Genomic DNA, 15,448 nt, shown 5'->3' with positions numbered 1-15,448 from the left:
AAAGAAAAACTCATTCTCCTAATTTTTCCACAAAATCCTGCAACACAACATGCACCTTTGCATAACGTTATATTATGCATATTAATTAGAGCAGCACATACTGGCCACTATTCAGTTAATGTAAAAGCTTTTCAGAGAAACCCAGGCTCCATGCACTGCTAATCGCCCGCCCCACCTTTAGAGAATGTCAGCACCCAAGGATAAGAGTGACGAGAAACAGAAGCCCATCCTTCCATTTGAGGTTCTTGGTACCTGTAATTCTATCTTCGTGCAGTAAGTCCCGAAGGTGGCTTCCAGACCACCGGCACGTCCAGGCCTCCTCCTCAGCACAGGGTGTTCCGGTCCCACCAGGACCGGGACACTGACCGAGGCGGGGCAGGGCTTTCTACAGCTCTGACACCGAGAGGTCAGCAAACGCTGCTTTGCCTTGTTCACACTCAGAAACACCAAGCTATATCTTTGGGAAACCCTTAATATGATATAAAGGTTCTCTTCAAGAGGAGCACCACTGGGACCCCCAGCACCTCCACTTTATGGAATAAAGTAGATAGTAAGTGACTGCCCAGGCTAAATGGCCCAAGATCTCACGTAAACTTTAAAAACCCAAAAGAAATTAAAGGAAAGTCAGTTAACCATGCAAAAGAGGCAGTATTAATTCTTTTCTGGCTCCGCTGAAACAGGGCTGCTTTCTTTCATTAGTTAAAAAGCCTGAAGAAATGGTGAAAAAGAATCCAAGAAATGCAGTTGAATGCCATCTCTCCCGAGAGACTCCAGGGAACGAGTTTTCTCTGATTTCAATTAACTATCAAATGTTCTCGCTGGGGTAGAAACTGTCTTCTGTCCCACAAACTTTAAAAACAAGTCACAAAATCCACATTAGAATATAAGTTTTTTAATTTTTATAAATAACTTATCTGTTACAAAGATAGTTTACCCAGCTAAATCACAAAACCATCAACTCAAGATATCCAAATTACGTTTTATTAATAAAACAAGTAAAAACTGATTTATCAATCTTCACATAGAACTGCAGATGAAGCTGAAAAACAAGGCCTAGTTTTAAAACAAAACGTATCAAATATAAGGGCTTTGGGTCTATGGGCTAATTAACTAGGATTGTCCTATTTCTTCCCATATACAAGATGCAAAGCCTGGAGGTCGAGGCTCTGACATTCATAGATTACCTGTGATAATCTTGCCTATTTAAAAAATATCCACTTGCAGACAGTTACAATGGGTGACCGTCACATTATGTCCTACCTTGTTGCTACATTTCAGCACTTCCCTTAGCCCCATTCTAAGCACTGATATATCATTTCATAATTCTGTTTTTAAATGCATACTGTTCTTTCTTTTTCTTGATTTCATTTAGTTATATACATTCCCGATCATCTGAATATTTATTTTCCTTATAAAAATAGATCATCAAAATAAAGAGATGCTTGAGGTTGCTTCAGTGTTCAAGTTTGCTTGTTTTTCTTTTTTCCAGCTTTCCTTCAGTTGTCCTAAATATGACTAGCCTCGTTTTATAAATACACATGACACTGCCACCAAGTCAGGTTTGGAAACGGACTGCCCCAACAGTAAAGCATTTAAACTTCTCCCCAAACCAGGGCTGTAGGTACTGCTGCTGTTGCTGGTTTTGAAAACTGTACTTTCCCGATCGTAATCTCTCGTGAGAGTTCTGTGGGACACCAGGCAGATGAAGCAAGCTCAACCTTGTTGCTCTGTCAGTGGGTTACAAACACCTTTTGTTTTAAGCTTCCCTGTGGAAGACCAAACACTGTGTGCCACCCACTGCTGAAGTCAGTACAGACAGTGTGACTTATTGGCGGAAGTCTCGTAATATTTCCTGCAATTCACTGTGCAGCATCTGAATGTCTTCACAGAACATCGGCACTCGTGAGGGCAAAGTACAGAATAAGTAGAGGAAAGTTACTTTGTGCACAGCTTCATTTCATTAATGCTTTTTTATTTTAAGGCATTGTTTCTCTCAGGTAAGGCTTAAAAAGGGACATGATCGTGCTTAATCACTAAAAGGAAAAAAGAAAATTAGTTAACAAAAGACTATTACACTATACATATAGAAATATAAGAAAATAATAAAGAAGAAGAGAAATCACTTAAAGCAGACTCGAGAGATCTGTACAGTAGGAAAAGCTTTGGGATATTTCACTGCATGTTTGTACAGACAATGCATGCTGCTTTCCTTTTCATCTTTAGACCCCAGATGCTGGCTTCACAGAGTGGAGACGTTTTCAGGGAAGACAAAGACAAGGCCAAGAGTACCACAGATTCATGAAGTTCTTCCCCTATCCGTTGGCACCATGCGGCAGCAAACAGTTTTTAAATAGTTAAACCTTGTTCCTTTTCTTCACGTTTGTAGTGTTTCACCGAAAGCTTTTTAAAAAAAAAAAGCCATCGTTCTATTCCTTCCTCCTGTCAAAATTCAGTAGTGACATGAGGGGGCAAAAGGTACTGGGAACAACACTCAGGCATTAATATACTGAGAATGATCCATAATGGGCTACTGGTAACACTGTACATGGTTAGGCAGCGGGCAACCAAGTCTTTCAGGAGATTACCTTTCATGTGATGAATTTCAACTGCCCATGACACTAGACTGAGGTATTATTAGCTCTGTGGGCTGACATTTAACATTAGCACAACACCATCTTGTCACACCTTCAATTTGACAAAATCCTATGTAGCAGTGAAACTTTTCCCCTGATGACAGACTAGTTTCTTGAACTTCAGATGTGGTTTTAGAGATATAGGGCCTTTTGGCTCAGAAATGCCTTGGCATCTCACACTGTTCACAGCGGATTAAGGCTGGATGGTTCAAAAAAGTACAGGCAGTACAATTCCACTGAGCCCCCTCATCATCTTCTGTGTCTTGAGTCTTTGGTGTTTTGATGGTGGACCTTTGATCTATAAGGAAGCAAAAGAATGATCTTAGAAGCAAAAATCACAAAGTCATCAATTACCGGCAACCTTAAACACCATTTATACCGCACAGCAGGAAGCAGCCTGTTAAGCAAATGAAGCATCTACCTGAAACTGAAGCATCTACCTGAAACTGACACATCAACTCCATGCTCTCCAACCTCTAGCGAGCCTTTGCTCTCTGCTGGGGGACCAACATGGACAAGCCGGGGTCACCCCACTTTCTCCTTCGGGAAAAAGAGCATCGTTTTCTCCAATTTATATCAGGAGAAAACGGAAATCATAGGGGATCCAATAGCAAATTCCCACAATGTCACCTTAAGACTGGGAAAAGGTATCCATCCTACTGCAATACTGACAGAGCTTGTATCTCATTAACATTAGATTTTCATTCCCCACTGAAGAAGTATTTATATTTGTTTTCTCCCAGGAATAGACATTTTTGTTAAATGTCCTTTATCTGCTAAGAATGTAAGCCTTGAACAACATATAAAACTAAAAAGATGAGGTAATTTCTTGGGCACCTGGGCGGCTCAGTCAGTTAAGTTCAGCTCAGGTCATGATCTCATGGTTCATGAGTTTGGGCCCTGAGTCTTGTCTTTTTGATTACTAGCCACTCTGAATGGTATCATCTCATTATAGTTTTGATTTGCATTTCCCTGATGGTTAGTGATTTGGAGCATTTGGAAAAATGTCTATTCAGTTCCTCTGTCCATTTTAAAATTGGATTATTTGTGGGGTTTTTTTGGTGTTCAGTTGTATGGTCCTTAATATTTTGGATACTAACCCCTTATCAGATATACTGCTTGCGAATATCTTCTCTCATTCAGGAGGGTGCTTATTTGTTTTGTTGATGATTTTCTTGCTGTGCAAAACCTTTTTAGTTCGATGCAGTCCCAATAATTGCTTTTGTTTCCCTTGCCTGAGGAAACACATCTAGAAAAATACTGCTAAGGCCAATGTCCAAGAGATATTGCCTATGTTTTCTTTAAAGAATTCTATGGCTTCAGGTCTTACATTTAGGTCTATAATCCATTTTGGGTTTATTTGTGTGTGTGGTGAAAGAAAGTGGTCCAGTTTTTTTTTCACATGTAGGTGTCTAATATTCAACACGATTTATTGAAGAGACTGTTTTTTCTCCATTTATATTCTTGCCTCCTTTATTGTAGATTAACTGATAGAAGTGTGGGTTTATTTCTGGGCTCTCTATTCTGTTTCATTGATCTATGTGCCGATTTCTGAGCCAGTACCATATCTTGAAATATGGAATTGTGATACTTCCAGCTTTGGTCTTTCTCAAGATTCATTTGGCTCTGTGGGGTCTTTTAGGTTCCACACAAATTTTAGAATTACTTGTTCTAGTTCTATGAAAAATACTATTGGTATTTTGATAGGGACTGCACTGAATCTCAATGTATATTCCTTTGGTAGTACAGGCATTTTAATAATATTAAGTCTTCCAATTCATGAACATGGTACATCTTTCCATTTGTTTGTGTTGTCTTCAATATCCTTCATTAATGTCTTATAGTTTTCAGAGTATAGGTATTTTTTCCTCCTTAGTTAAATTTATTCCTAAGTATTTTAGTTTTCTTTGATGCAACTATAAATGGGATGGTTTTCTTAATTTCTCTTCTGCTACACTGTTGTTAGTATATAGAACTGCAACAGATTTCTGCATATTAATTTTGTATCCTACAACTTTACTGAATTCATTTATTAGTTCTAATAGTTTTTTGGTGGCATCTTCAGGGTTTTCTATATATAGTATCATGTCATCTGCAAATAGTGACAGTTTTACTCCTTCCTTATCAATTTGGATGCCTCTTTTCTTATCTGATTGATGCAGCTAGGACTTCCAGTACTATGTTGAATAAAAATGGCAAAAGTGGACATCTTTCTCTGTTCCTGATCTTAGAGCAAAAGCTTTTAGCTTTTCACCAATGATTATAACGTTAGCTGCGGTATGTCATATACGGCCTTTATTATGTTGAGATATATTCCTTCCAAACCCACTTTTGTTGATGTTTTTTAAATGTTTGAGAGAGAGAGAGAGAGAGAGAGAGAGAGACTGAGAGAGAGAGAGACAGAGAGAGAGAGGAAAAGAGAGAATCTCAAGCAGGCTCCGTGCTGTCAGCACAGAGCCTGACTCAGGGTTCGATCTCACGAACCATGAGATCATGACCTAAGTCAAAATAAAGAGTCAAATGCTCAACTGATTTAAGCCACCCAGGGTTCAAAGTTTTTATCATGTTGAAAGTTCAAACTTTCTATCATGAACAGATATTGACTTCTGTCACATGCTTTTTCCGCATTTATTATGATTATATGGTTTTTTATGCTTTATTTTGTTACAGTGGTACATATCATGTTGGTTGATTTGTAGATGTTAAACCATTCTTGCATCCTTGGAATAAATCTCACTTGATTACGGTGAATGATCCTTTTAGTGTATTGTTGAATGGAGTTTGCTAATGTTTTGTTGAGGATTTTTGTATCTATGTTTATCTGGGATACTGGCCTGTAATTTTCTTTGTTTTTTTTTTTTGTAGTGTTTTTGGTCTGGTTTTGGTATCAAGGTATAATGCCAGCCCTGTAGAATAAACTTGGAAATTTTCCTTCCTTTTTATTTTTTGAAATAGCTTGAGAAGGATAGGTACTACCTCTTTAAATTTAATTTAAACATTTGGAATTTAAATGTTTAAATTCACCTGTGAAGCCATCTGGTCCTGGACTTTTGTTTGTTGAGTTTTTTGATTCCAGATTCAATTTCATTACTAGTTATTGGTCTGTTCAGATTTTCAGTTTCTTCTTGATTCAGTCCTGGAATAATGTTTGTTTCTAGGAATGTATCCATTTCTTCTCGGTTGTCGAAATGTTGGCATATAGTTTTTCCTAGTAATCTCTTATGTTTGTATTTCTGTGGTGTTGGTTGTTATTTTTCTTTCTTCACTTCTGATTTTATTTGAGTCTTCTTTCTTTTTCCTAATGTGTCTGGTTAAAGGCTTATCAATTTTGCTTATGTTTTCAAAAAACTAGACTTGGTTGCACTGATCTTTTCTATCGTTTTTCTTAGACTCTATTTTATTTCCACTCTGATTTTTATTATTTCCTTCTACTAACTTTGGGCTTTGCTGTGCTTCTTCTAGTTCCTTTAGGTGTAAGGTTATATTATTTGAGATTTTTCTTGTTTCTTGAGGTAGGTCTCTATTGCTATAAACTTCCCTCATAGAACTGCTTTTGCTGCATCCCAGAGATTTTGAACCTGTGTTGCCATTTTTGTCTCTATTTTTTTTTTTTACTTCCTCTGTGATTTCTTTATTGATGCATTAGTTGTTTAATATGTTGCTCAGCTTCCACATATTTGTTTCTCCCCCAATTTTTTCCGTGTAAATGACTTCTAGTTTTATAACACTGTGGTTGGAAAGATGCTTGACATTTCAGTTCTCTTAAGTTTATTGAGACTTGTTTTATGGCATAACATGTGATCTATCCTGGAGAATGTCCCATGTGTACTTGAAAATATGTACTCTGCTGCTTCTGGATGAAATTTTCTGTTAAGTCCATGTCATTTAATGGATTGCTCCTAAGCCACTGTTTGCTTATTTTCTGACTGGATGATCTATCCATTGATTAAGTGGTTTTAAAGTTCCCTACTCTTACTGTATTACTATCAATTTCTCTTTATGTCAGTTAACACTTGTTTCATATATTTAGGTGCTCTATTGTTGGGGGCATAGATATTTATAATTGTAATATCCTTTTGTTGATCTTTTTATTATTATATAATGTCCTTTTTTGTCTCATTATAGTCTTCATTTTAAAGTCTACTTTGTCTGGGGGCACCTGGGTGGCTCAGTCGGTTAAGCATCTGGCTCTGACTCAGGTCATTATCTTGTGGTCTGTAAGTTCAAGCCCAGCATCGGGTTCTGTGCTGACAGCTCAGAGCCTGGAGCCTGCTTCGGATTCTTTGTCTCCCTCTCTCTCTGCCACTCCCCAACTCACACTGTCTCTCTTTCTCAAAAACAAACAAACAAACAAAGTTAACAAAAAGTCTACTTTGTATGACATAAGTATTGTTACCCCAGTTTGTCTGTTTGCTTCTATTTGCACAGCGTATCTTTTCCCATTCCTTTCAGTGTCTTTAGGTCTGAAGTGAGTCTCTTGTAGAGAGCATATACCAGGACCCTATTATTCTACCTATCCAGTCACCCTATCTCTTTTGATTGGAGGTTTTAGACCATTTACATTTAAAGTAATTACGCATAGGTATGTACTTATTGCCATTTTGTTGTTTTCTGGTTGTTTTTGTAGTTCTTCTCTGTTCCTTTCTTCTCTTGTTTTTTTCCCATGTGTTGATGACTTTCTTTAGTGTTATGCTTGGATTCCTGTCTCTTTATTTTTGTCTATCTATTACTGGTTTTTGGTTTGTGGTTACCATGAAGTCCATATGTAACATCCTAAGTATTCAGCAGTCTATATTAAGTTGATGACTGCTTAACTTTGAGCACATTCTAAAAGCACTATGTTTTTATTCCCTCCTCTACGTTTTATGCAGATGTCATACTTCCTATCTTTTAATTTTGTGAGTCCTTTAACTAATTTTCTTTAGATATAATTGATTTTACTACTTTTGTCTTTTAGCCTGCATACTAGGCTTTATAAGTGACTGATCAACTATCTTTACCATAAGTTTGCTTTAACCTAGGAAATTTTTTCATTTCATTATTTTCTTATTTCTAGTTATGGTCTTTTCTGTTTTGCTTAAAGAAGTCCCTTTAACATTTCTTATGAGGCTGAATTAGTGGTGGTGAACTCTTAACTTTTGTCTGGGAAACTATCTCTCCAATTCTAAATGATAATCTTGCTGAGTGGTATTCTTGGTTGTAGGTTTTGTCCTTTCAGGACTTTGACTGTATCATGCCACTCCCTTGTGGCTGCAAAGTTTCTGCTGAAAAATCAGCCAACAGTCTCATGGAGTTTTCTCCCTAAATACAATTAATTTTTATTCTCTAACTGCTTTTAAGATTATCTATCTTTAGGGGCGCCTGGGTGGCTTAGTTGGTTAAGCGTCTGACTTTCGTTTAGGTCATGATCTCGCGGTTCGTGGGTTCGAGCCCCGCGTTGGGCTCTGTGCTGACTGCCAGCTCGGAGCCTGGAGCCTGTTTCAATCTGTGACTCCCTCTGTCTCTGACCCTCCCCTGCTCACGCTGTCTCTCTCTCTCTCTGCTAGAAATAAATAAAACATAAAAAAAAAAAATTAAAAAAAAAGATTATCTTTAATCTTGGACATTTTAATTGTGTGCCTTGGTGTGGACCTCTTTGGGTTTATCTTGTTTGGGACTTTCTGTGTTTCCTGAATCTGGATGTTTGTTTCTGTCCCCAGGTTAGAAAAGTTTTCAACTATTATTTCTTCAAATAAGTTTTCTGTTCCTTTCTCTCTCCTCCTTTTGGGATGTCTTATAATATGAATGCTACTAATTTTTTAAATTAATTTTTTAATGCTTATTTATTTTTGAGAGAGACAGAGAGAACGAGAATGAGCAGGGGAGGGGCAGAGAGAGAGGGAGACACAGAATCTGAACCAGGCTCCAGGCTATCAGCAGAGTGATGCGGTGCATAAACGCACAAACCGTGAGATCATGACCTGAGCTGAAGTCAGATGCTTAACTGATTCAGGTGTCCCTGAATGTTACTATCCTTGATGTCACAGAAGTCTCTTAACCTATCCTCTTTTTTAAAACATTCTTTTTTTTCCTTCTGCTTTTTAGTTTGGGTGCCCTCCATTACCCTGACTCCAGATGGTCTATCCATTCTTTTGCATCCTCTAATCTGCTAATTCCCTCTAGTATATTTTTCTTTTCAGTAATTATATTCTTCAACTCTGATTCTTTTTATATTTTATATCTCTTTGTTGAAGTTCTCACTGAACTCATCCAACTCTTCTCTCAAGTTCAGTGAGCATCATAATGACCATACTTTGAATTCTTTATTAAGTAGACTGTTTATCCCTGTTTCATTCAGTTCCTTTTCTGTAGTTCTATCCTTTTTTGTTTGTTTGTTTGGAGCACATTCCTCTGTTTCATTTTGTTTGACTTTCTGTGTTTAGTTCTAGCATTAGGCAAAAGAGCTATGCCTTCCAGTCTTGAAGGAGTGGCCCTGGGTAGGAATGTCCCTGTAAAGACAGCGTGCCCAGCGGCTCTGGCTGGCTGGCTGGGGCCTGCGGCAGGGCTGAGTGGAGCCCTGGAGCACTCCATGCAAAGGTGCCCTGGTAGGCTGGCTGGGGCTGGAGCGGGTGCAGGCTGGGGCGGTTGCAGTGTGCACTGCATCGGGGCATTTTGGTCGGATGGCTGCAGGTCAGGCAGGCATAGGCGCACAGGGCTATGGTGGAAGGACGGCTGGAACTGGTGCAGGAAGTGGCCCAGGTCTTGCCGAGGGGGCAGGCTGGTTATAGTGGCACAACTCTGCTCCCACGTGTGCTATCGTAGCGCTGGGAGATGGCAAACACAGTGCTTGCCTGTGCTTCTGACCCTGAGAGTTCCAGCAGTTCCCTCACCATTGGTGAATGCCTTAGGTTTGGTAAATGGGTTTTCTTCATTTACATTCCAGCTGCCATTTAAACCACAGCTTCTCCCCCACCCCACCCCACCTGGGGCCAGGGTGAGCAAATCTGTGTGAGGGATCCTCAGTGCTCTCTCCCCAGTGCAGCTTGTAGTGTGCGTGGCGGGGTTCCCCACGGTTCCTGTGTCTCCATCTCTCTTCCCAATCTCTATGTGTTCCTTTTATCCTTTGTTGGGCAGAAGTTATTCAATGAGGCCGCCAGTTCTCCTTCAGATGGAGCTGTTCTATACATACGGAGGTGTGGATTTGATGTGTTTGTGGGAAGAGGTGATCATGTTCAGGGTCTTGCTGTGGCACCGTCCTGGATCCCTTCTCTTGACATGTTACAAATTTAAGGAAAGGCTCTCCGTCCTGTGCTTTCTACTGTTCTACCTTTCCTTACTTTTTATTATGAAAAATTTCAAACATACACAGTAGTAGAGAGAAGAGCAAAATAAACCCTCATGTACTTATCCTGCTTTAACAATTGTCACAACCGATCTTACTTCATCTCCTGTCTGTCTACTTCCCATCTATACTCCCTCCTACCCTCAATACACAAGTACTGGATTACGCTGAAGTAAAACAGGAATCTTTTTAGAAGAACAATTCTACTTTTTGAAAGAGTGAAAGATTATATTAAAGCAATTCATTCAGATTCTGAAATACTCACTTTGCTTATTTAGAATATGCTACTGTTTTCTTTACTCTATTTAATTAACATCCAAATAGATTCCAGTATTTTAACCACTGTTTACTGTGACAAATGCCCTAAGTTTTACTTTTGCTCATCTGTAATAATAGCTCACTGCGTTCCAACTATGTTCAGAAACACTGAAATTAAAAAAAAAAAAAAGATACAAGTAGGCCTACTCAAATCTCAAATTATATTTAAATAGAAATGAGGGAGCAGAGAGAACTCCACTCAGTGTGAATGTGAAAAATCTAACAAATCAAAGAGCTAGTAACATACCTATTCATTCTTGTTCTCATTTCTCTTTTAATTCCTAGAGTAAAAAAATCCACACACCTATTTTGACATCTTAGTGTAGTGTGTATACAGTCTGATTATCAATGATGTAAAATGATAATAGGTAGTAACTTTTTAAAATTAGGCTTCACACGCAGCACAGAGCCCAACGTAGGGCGTGAACTCATAACCCTGAGATCAAGACCTAAGCTGAGATCAGGAGTCAGATGCTTAACTGACTGAGACGCCCAGATGCCCCAGAGTTTTCAAAAATCATTCATTTGGAATTTAGAGTATTTGATTATACAGAATTATGCATAAACAGAATACTCATGAAAAGTAAACTTCTCTAAGGTGTCTCCCTCATCATTTATCTAAAATTTTAAAGAGTACAAATTTTTGCACCTGATGATTTCTTTTGCCAAGACTTGCTACTTTAGGAGTATATAACGAATCCTAAGGACGTGCATATTGCTTTTAAAGAGCTAAGTACATAACACTTTTGCATCCTTTCCCATCCCCAGCACGTAAGTGAAAATAAGCAGCTACCTTTCTGATGAATTCCTCCACGAATGCCAAAGTTTGAAGCACTTCTAGAGTGGAAGGTTGCTAAAAACAAAATTTTCTAAAATCTTGCTTTTCAAGATGCAATGGTTTCGTACACTGTGATGGAGACACTAACCTTTGGGTTTTGGTGGCACGGGACCTACAAATCCAATATTGTCATAAAAGTTATGAATAGCGCTGGGATTAAAATGTGGTCCTGAAATATATAAAAAGTAAATATATCAATGTTTATAGCTCAAAATACTTAATTTTATTTTTTAAAAAGCAAATGTTTTCTTTCTAAAAAAGATCAGAGTATAAATAGAAGAAATGTTTTCCACTTATTTTGCACCTCTAATCTCAAATTACATGTAAGGATGTCAAAGCAGCTGAGGTAGGTATAACACAGCGCTCACAACAGAGGCCTCAGTGGTAAATGGGTCAGGGAATCAAATTAAACTGTAAAACAGCAATAGAAGCAGACCACTACTCTATGTGACAAGTTAAAATAACTTAAAATTTAACAATTTAAAATATAATTTCAAATGATCAAACACGGTCTTAAGCAGCCAGATAAAAAGCTTGGGTCCAAATTAAAACCTTACATTAGTATAATATAATGGTTCAGATGTTAAATAAAAGGAACAAGTTCAAAAACTATAGTTGCTAGACCAGCACTAAATTCCTTTTTCTCTCTTTAAACTATGGCATTTTTTTATGAACGTTTCAAACATGACTTATTAACATTTTAAAAGAAAACACAACTACCATCTTTCAGTTGGATGGGTTTTTGGCACACACTCAAAAAAGTAATTAAGGACTTCTTTTTTGTTGGCTTCCTACCTTTTTTCTATCTTTTCCATTTTATATATTCTATTATTTCCTTAACTTCAGAATTAGTTATAAAATTTCCATTTAGCTGTTTAAGGAACTAAATTAAACTGTCAAGTTTTTTTTACTACAATAAGCAATTATTGCTTATCACTAATAGCTCAAGCTTCATAATAAGCTGTTCTAAAAAAGCATAGGCCATACTTTTACTCCCTTTTCTTTTATTAATTAAGGTAGTATCATTATGGTGGGGATGCCTTTTAATTACATTTTTTAAAAGCATGATTCTTGAGAGGTAAAAGGAAAAAATAGAAATAGGAAAGAGACATAGGAGTACCTGTATTTTAATTTAAATATTATAATATTATAAATACTATAGATTCTACTTATACATAACAGTAATACTTTTGACAACACAGCCAGACATACTAATTATTGTCTTCCCTTAACACAAGACTAAAGTGGGTCTGAATAATATGAATTTTATCAAGTTACTCCTAAGCCAAATACATAATTTCTTTTGGAGTGGGAGTGGGAAGAATAAGGAAGAAAAGCCCAATAGTTCTTTTACCACTATCTGGCTCCTAAGTCAAATCTGAGACAATAAGATTATTAACTGAGAAGTTTGTTTTCAGCCACAGGAAAAGAGTTGATAAATTAATACAATGAATTTCGGTTGAGTATGCACTGAACTTTACCTCGGGCTTGAAAAAGATCAATTTCTTTGGTTAAGCAGTCAATGTCAATCTGGAGTTGTCTATTACAACTTCTCAACTGCTGCATTTCTTCGAGCTGAAAAATAATTCCGTGTGAGAAGGATCTGCATTGGATTGTCTTATCATTAGTTAAGAAAGAGCAGTTTGGCAGGGGAAGGTAAAGGCAAAGAAACAAGTATGAATTAATAAAAGCATTTCTAGAAAACTAGATCAACCTTTTATACTTTTGACAGACTGCCTATTCTCATGTTCCCAAGAACAAAGGTCATAAGAATTATAGAAAGACTTACTGAAGGTATTTGGGATATGGAATTTGATCTTTTCAGGCGCCTTCGAGTTAGATTATTTTCCATTTCATTGACCTCAGATTTTAGTTTATCCAGCTTTTTCTTTTGAATCTCAAGTTCTCTTTGAAGTCGTTCCATTCTGGCCTTCTGGTGTACCAACAGAGCTGCAACACATATTAGCAAACATGAGGACCCACCCGCTTTCGTCAATTAACCTTGAAGCAGCTTTGGGAAAACAAATGAGTATTTCTGTGGCAATCAAGAATATGCCAAGAATCCCAAAGACACACTAAAACAAAATATTGTGAGTTTGAACATTTAAAGTTTTTTAAATTTTAACTTGAAAATGACTGTAATTATTTAAGCAGACAAATGTTGCCACTTACTTAAAAATTATTTCAAAAAGGGTTTGGCTAAACCCGCTTTATGGCTAAAGACAGCATTTTTAGCCCATTACGTCAATAAAGGCTCCAGTCTAGTCAATTAATCTACTCACTGTTACTTAATTCACATCTGAACCTCTGAAGGTGCAAGACCTACTCCAAGAAGACTGAGACTACAGACAAGGTATTCTGATGTGAAGGGAATGTGGTGGGCTAAGCCAAGTCCATTTTGATGAATGCAACAAATAAGACTGATTTCAACCCACATGAATATTAACATGAAATTGTTAAGTGCTAATATTAAACTGTTCAAATCACAAAGTAAAAATGATACCATTTTAAAGAAATCACTTATATTTTGTGAAAATATTTTCCTAGGATTTTTAAAGAAAGAAACTATGCAGTCAATCTTGTAGCACGAATGATAAGCTGCTTGGGAAACCTTATGAAGCCAACAAATTAGTGTATGCTCTTGTGATCAATCCTTGGACATGTGGGCCTTGTTTTTTAGGGTACTGGGTTGGAAGTGAAGACACCTGTAACTACTTCTATAAAAAGGCAATTTGGGATGATTCTACCATGAGAAAACAGGTAACAATCTTTAAAAATGAAAAAGTTATTAGAATGAAAAAGTCAAGTAGATTAAACAGATTAGATTAATGCTAAACAGTCATCTTCAACTAAACTCAGATTTCTTTATTTAATTTTTTAAACACCAATTTCTATGAATCTAAAAAATAAGGAAAAGGCTAGGGCATATTAAGATATATTCAGGCCAATCGAGTACTGTATTCTAGAACCAGAATTAGGGTGTGGAGTGGGAGAGGTGTTTAGGCTCAAGGACTTCAAAATTAACTTTAAATAGTAGGTAATTTTTCCCAACAAAATCTGACACTGTTATTATAATCCAGAGATGCTTCCCTCTATAATTTTCCTTTCTTATTTATTGGAAGAAATAAATACTAGGGCATTATGTTTCAAGTTTTAAAAAGCATGGCTGATTCTGATAAACATGCAAACCCTGTTAACCTTTCTTCCATTTTAATATATATCCTATACATGCAGGGAGGTGTTCTTGGAGGTACACACGTTTCTGGCTGAAAACTCGCTGTGTCTTTGATACATCCCTACCTATCAAGCTTGTTCTATCAGGCAGAACTCTACGTTAGGGTTTACTTTCCTAAGAGAAGAAGAGGATGTGGGCTGTTAGTGAGCGGGACCTAAAGAGAAGAAAGGATAGAGGCAGCACTGCAGTCAGAATGAGGGCCCGGGCAAAGGGAAATGAGGAATAACATGTTTCCTACACTGTAACCACCTGCCAGCAACGTGTCTCAAGTGGTATTAATTAGAAATTTGTTAAAATTAGTGATTATTTTACTTAAAAGTATTTTTTCTTTTTTTTTTTTTTAATGTTTTATTTATTTCTGAGAGAGAGACAGTGTGAGCAGGGGAGGGTCAGAGAGAGAGGGAGACACAGAATCTGAAACAGGCTCCAGTCTCTGAGCTGTCAGCACAGAGCCCGACCCGGGGTTCGATTCCATGAACTGTGTGATCGTGACCTGAGCCGAAGTCGGACACTTAACTGACTGAGCCACCCAGGCGCCCCTAAAAGTAGCTTTTCTTAAGTTTAATGAAAATTTTCTCTCTAATGATTAAATCCTTCAATATTCTCTAATGACCAAATTATGGTTTATGTTTATGCGGAAATTATAAAACAAGTTATGTTTGCGATATTCTTCAGTATTATTTTTGAAGCAGGGATGAGTAGAGATTTCTTGAGAAGCTGAAGCCCAAGTTACAACACATCTGAGTGGTCAAAATTTGTCTTGTAAGGGCGGAGAGAGAACCTCAGGATGAGAAATACTGCTGACAGCTAGCCCCAGGCTAGTGATGTGCTGGGAGTGGCCGGCAGCGGCTTGGACAAGCGGCTCCCACCGCCAGGAAGCTAGCGCCATGGGGCCCCGAAGGAAACACCCTTTCAATAAACAGAAGCTTTCGAAAGACAAGTCTGACCAAACAAGAAAATGATCTCCCGTGAGAATCAATGGCCTAGAAGGAGCCCCGCAGACTTAAAGATTATGTAACAGTCTGAAAGAAGCTATATAAAAGCCGAAGATGACTACAGTGATAACAGAGTAAGTAAAAATATAGCAAAAGATACTATGAATA

At 37.6% G+C, this 15,448-nt stretch overlaps 1 protein-coding gene across 2 annotated transcripts in view; it reads right to left on the bottom strand.

Annotated features, from left to right (window-relative positions):
* Positions 1-959: 959 nt before the first annotated feature.
* The window catches only part of TAB2 (TGF-beta activated kinase 1 (MAP3K7) binding protein 2), a 60,700-nt gene continuing 46,211 nt past the window's right edge, over positions 960-15,448 (bottom strand). For both annotated transcript variants that reach the window (XM_039240948.1, XM_039240949.1), the window contains exons 4-7: positions 12,900-13,060; positions 12,592-12,685; positions 11,199-11,279; positions 960-2,931 (exon numbers count right to left, since the gene is read on the bottom strand). In XM_039240948.1, the coding sequence (XP_039096879.1) occupies positions 2,789-2,931; positions 11,199-11,279; positions 12,592-12,685; positions 12,900-13,060 (479 nt within the window). In that variant the 3' untranslated portion in view covers positions 960-2,788. The remainder of the gene's footprint in view (positions 2,932-11,198; positions 11,280-12,591; positions 12,686-12,899; positions 13,061-15,448) is intronic.

This window comes from Hyaena hyaena, unplaced genomic scaffold (genome assembly GCF_003009895.1).
Source record: "Hyaena hyaena isolate Hyena2069 unplaced genomic scaffold, ASM300989v1 scaffold_184, whole genome shotgun sequence".
NCBI lineage: Eukaryota > Metazoa > Chordata > Mammalia > Carnivora > Hyaenidae > Hyaena > Hyaena hyaena.
The sequence above is the reverse complement of the archived record's forward strand: the minus strand, read 5'-3'. Positions and strand labels throughout refer to the sequence as shown.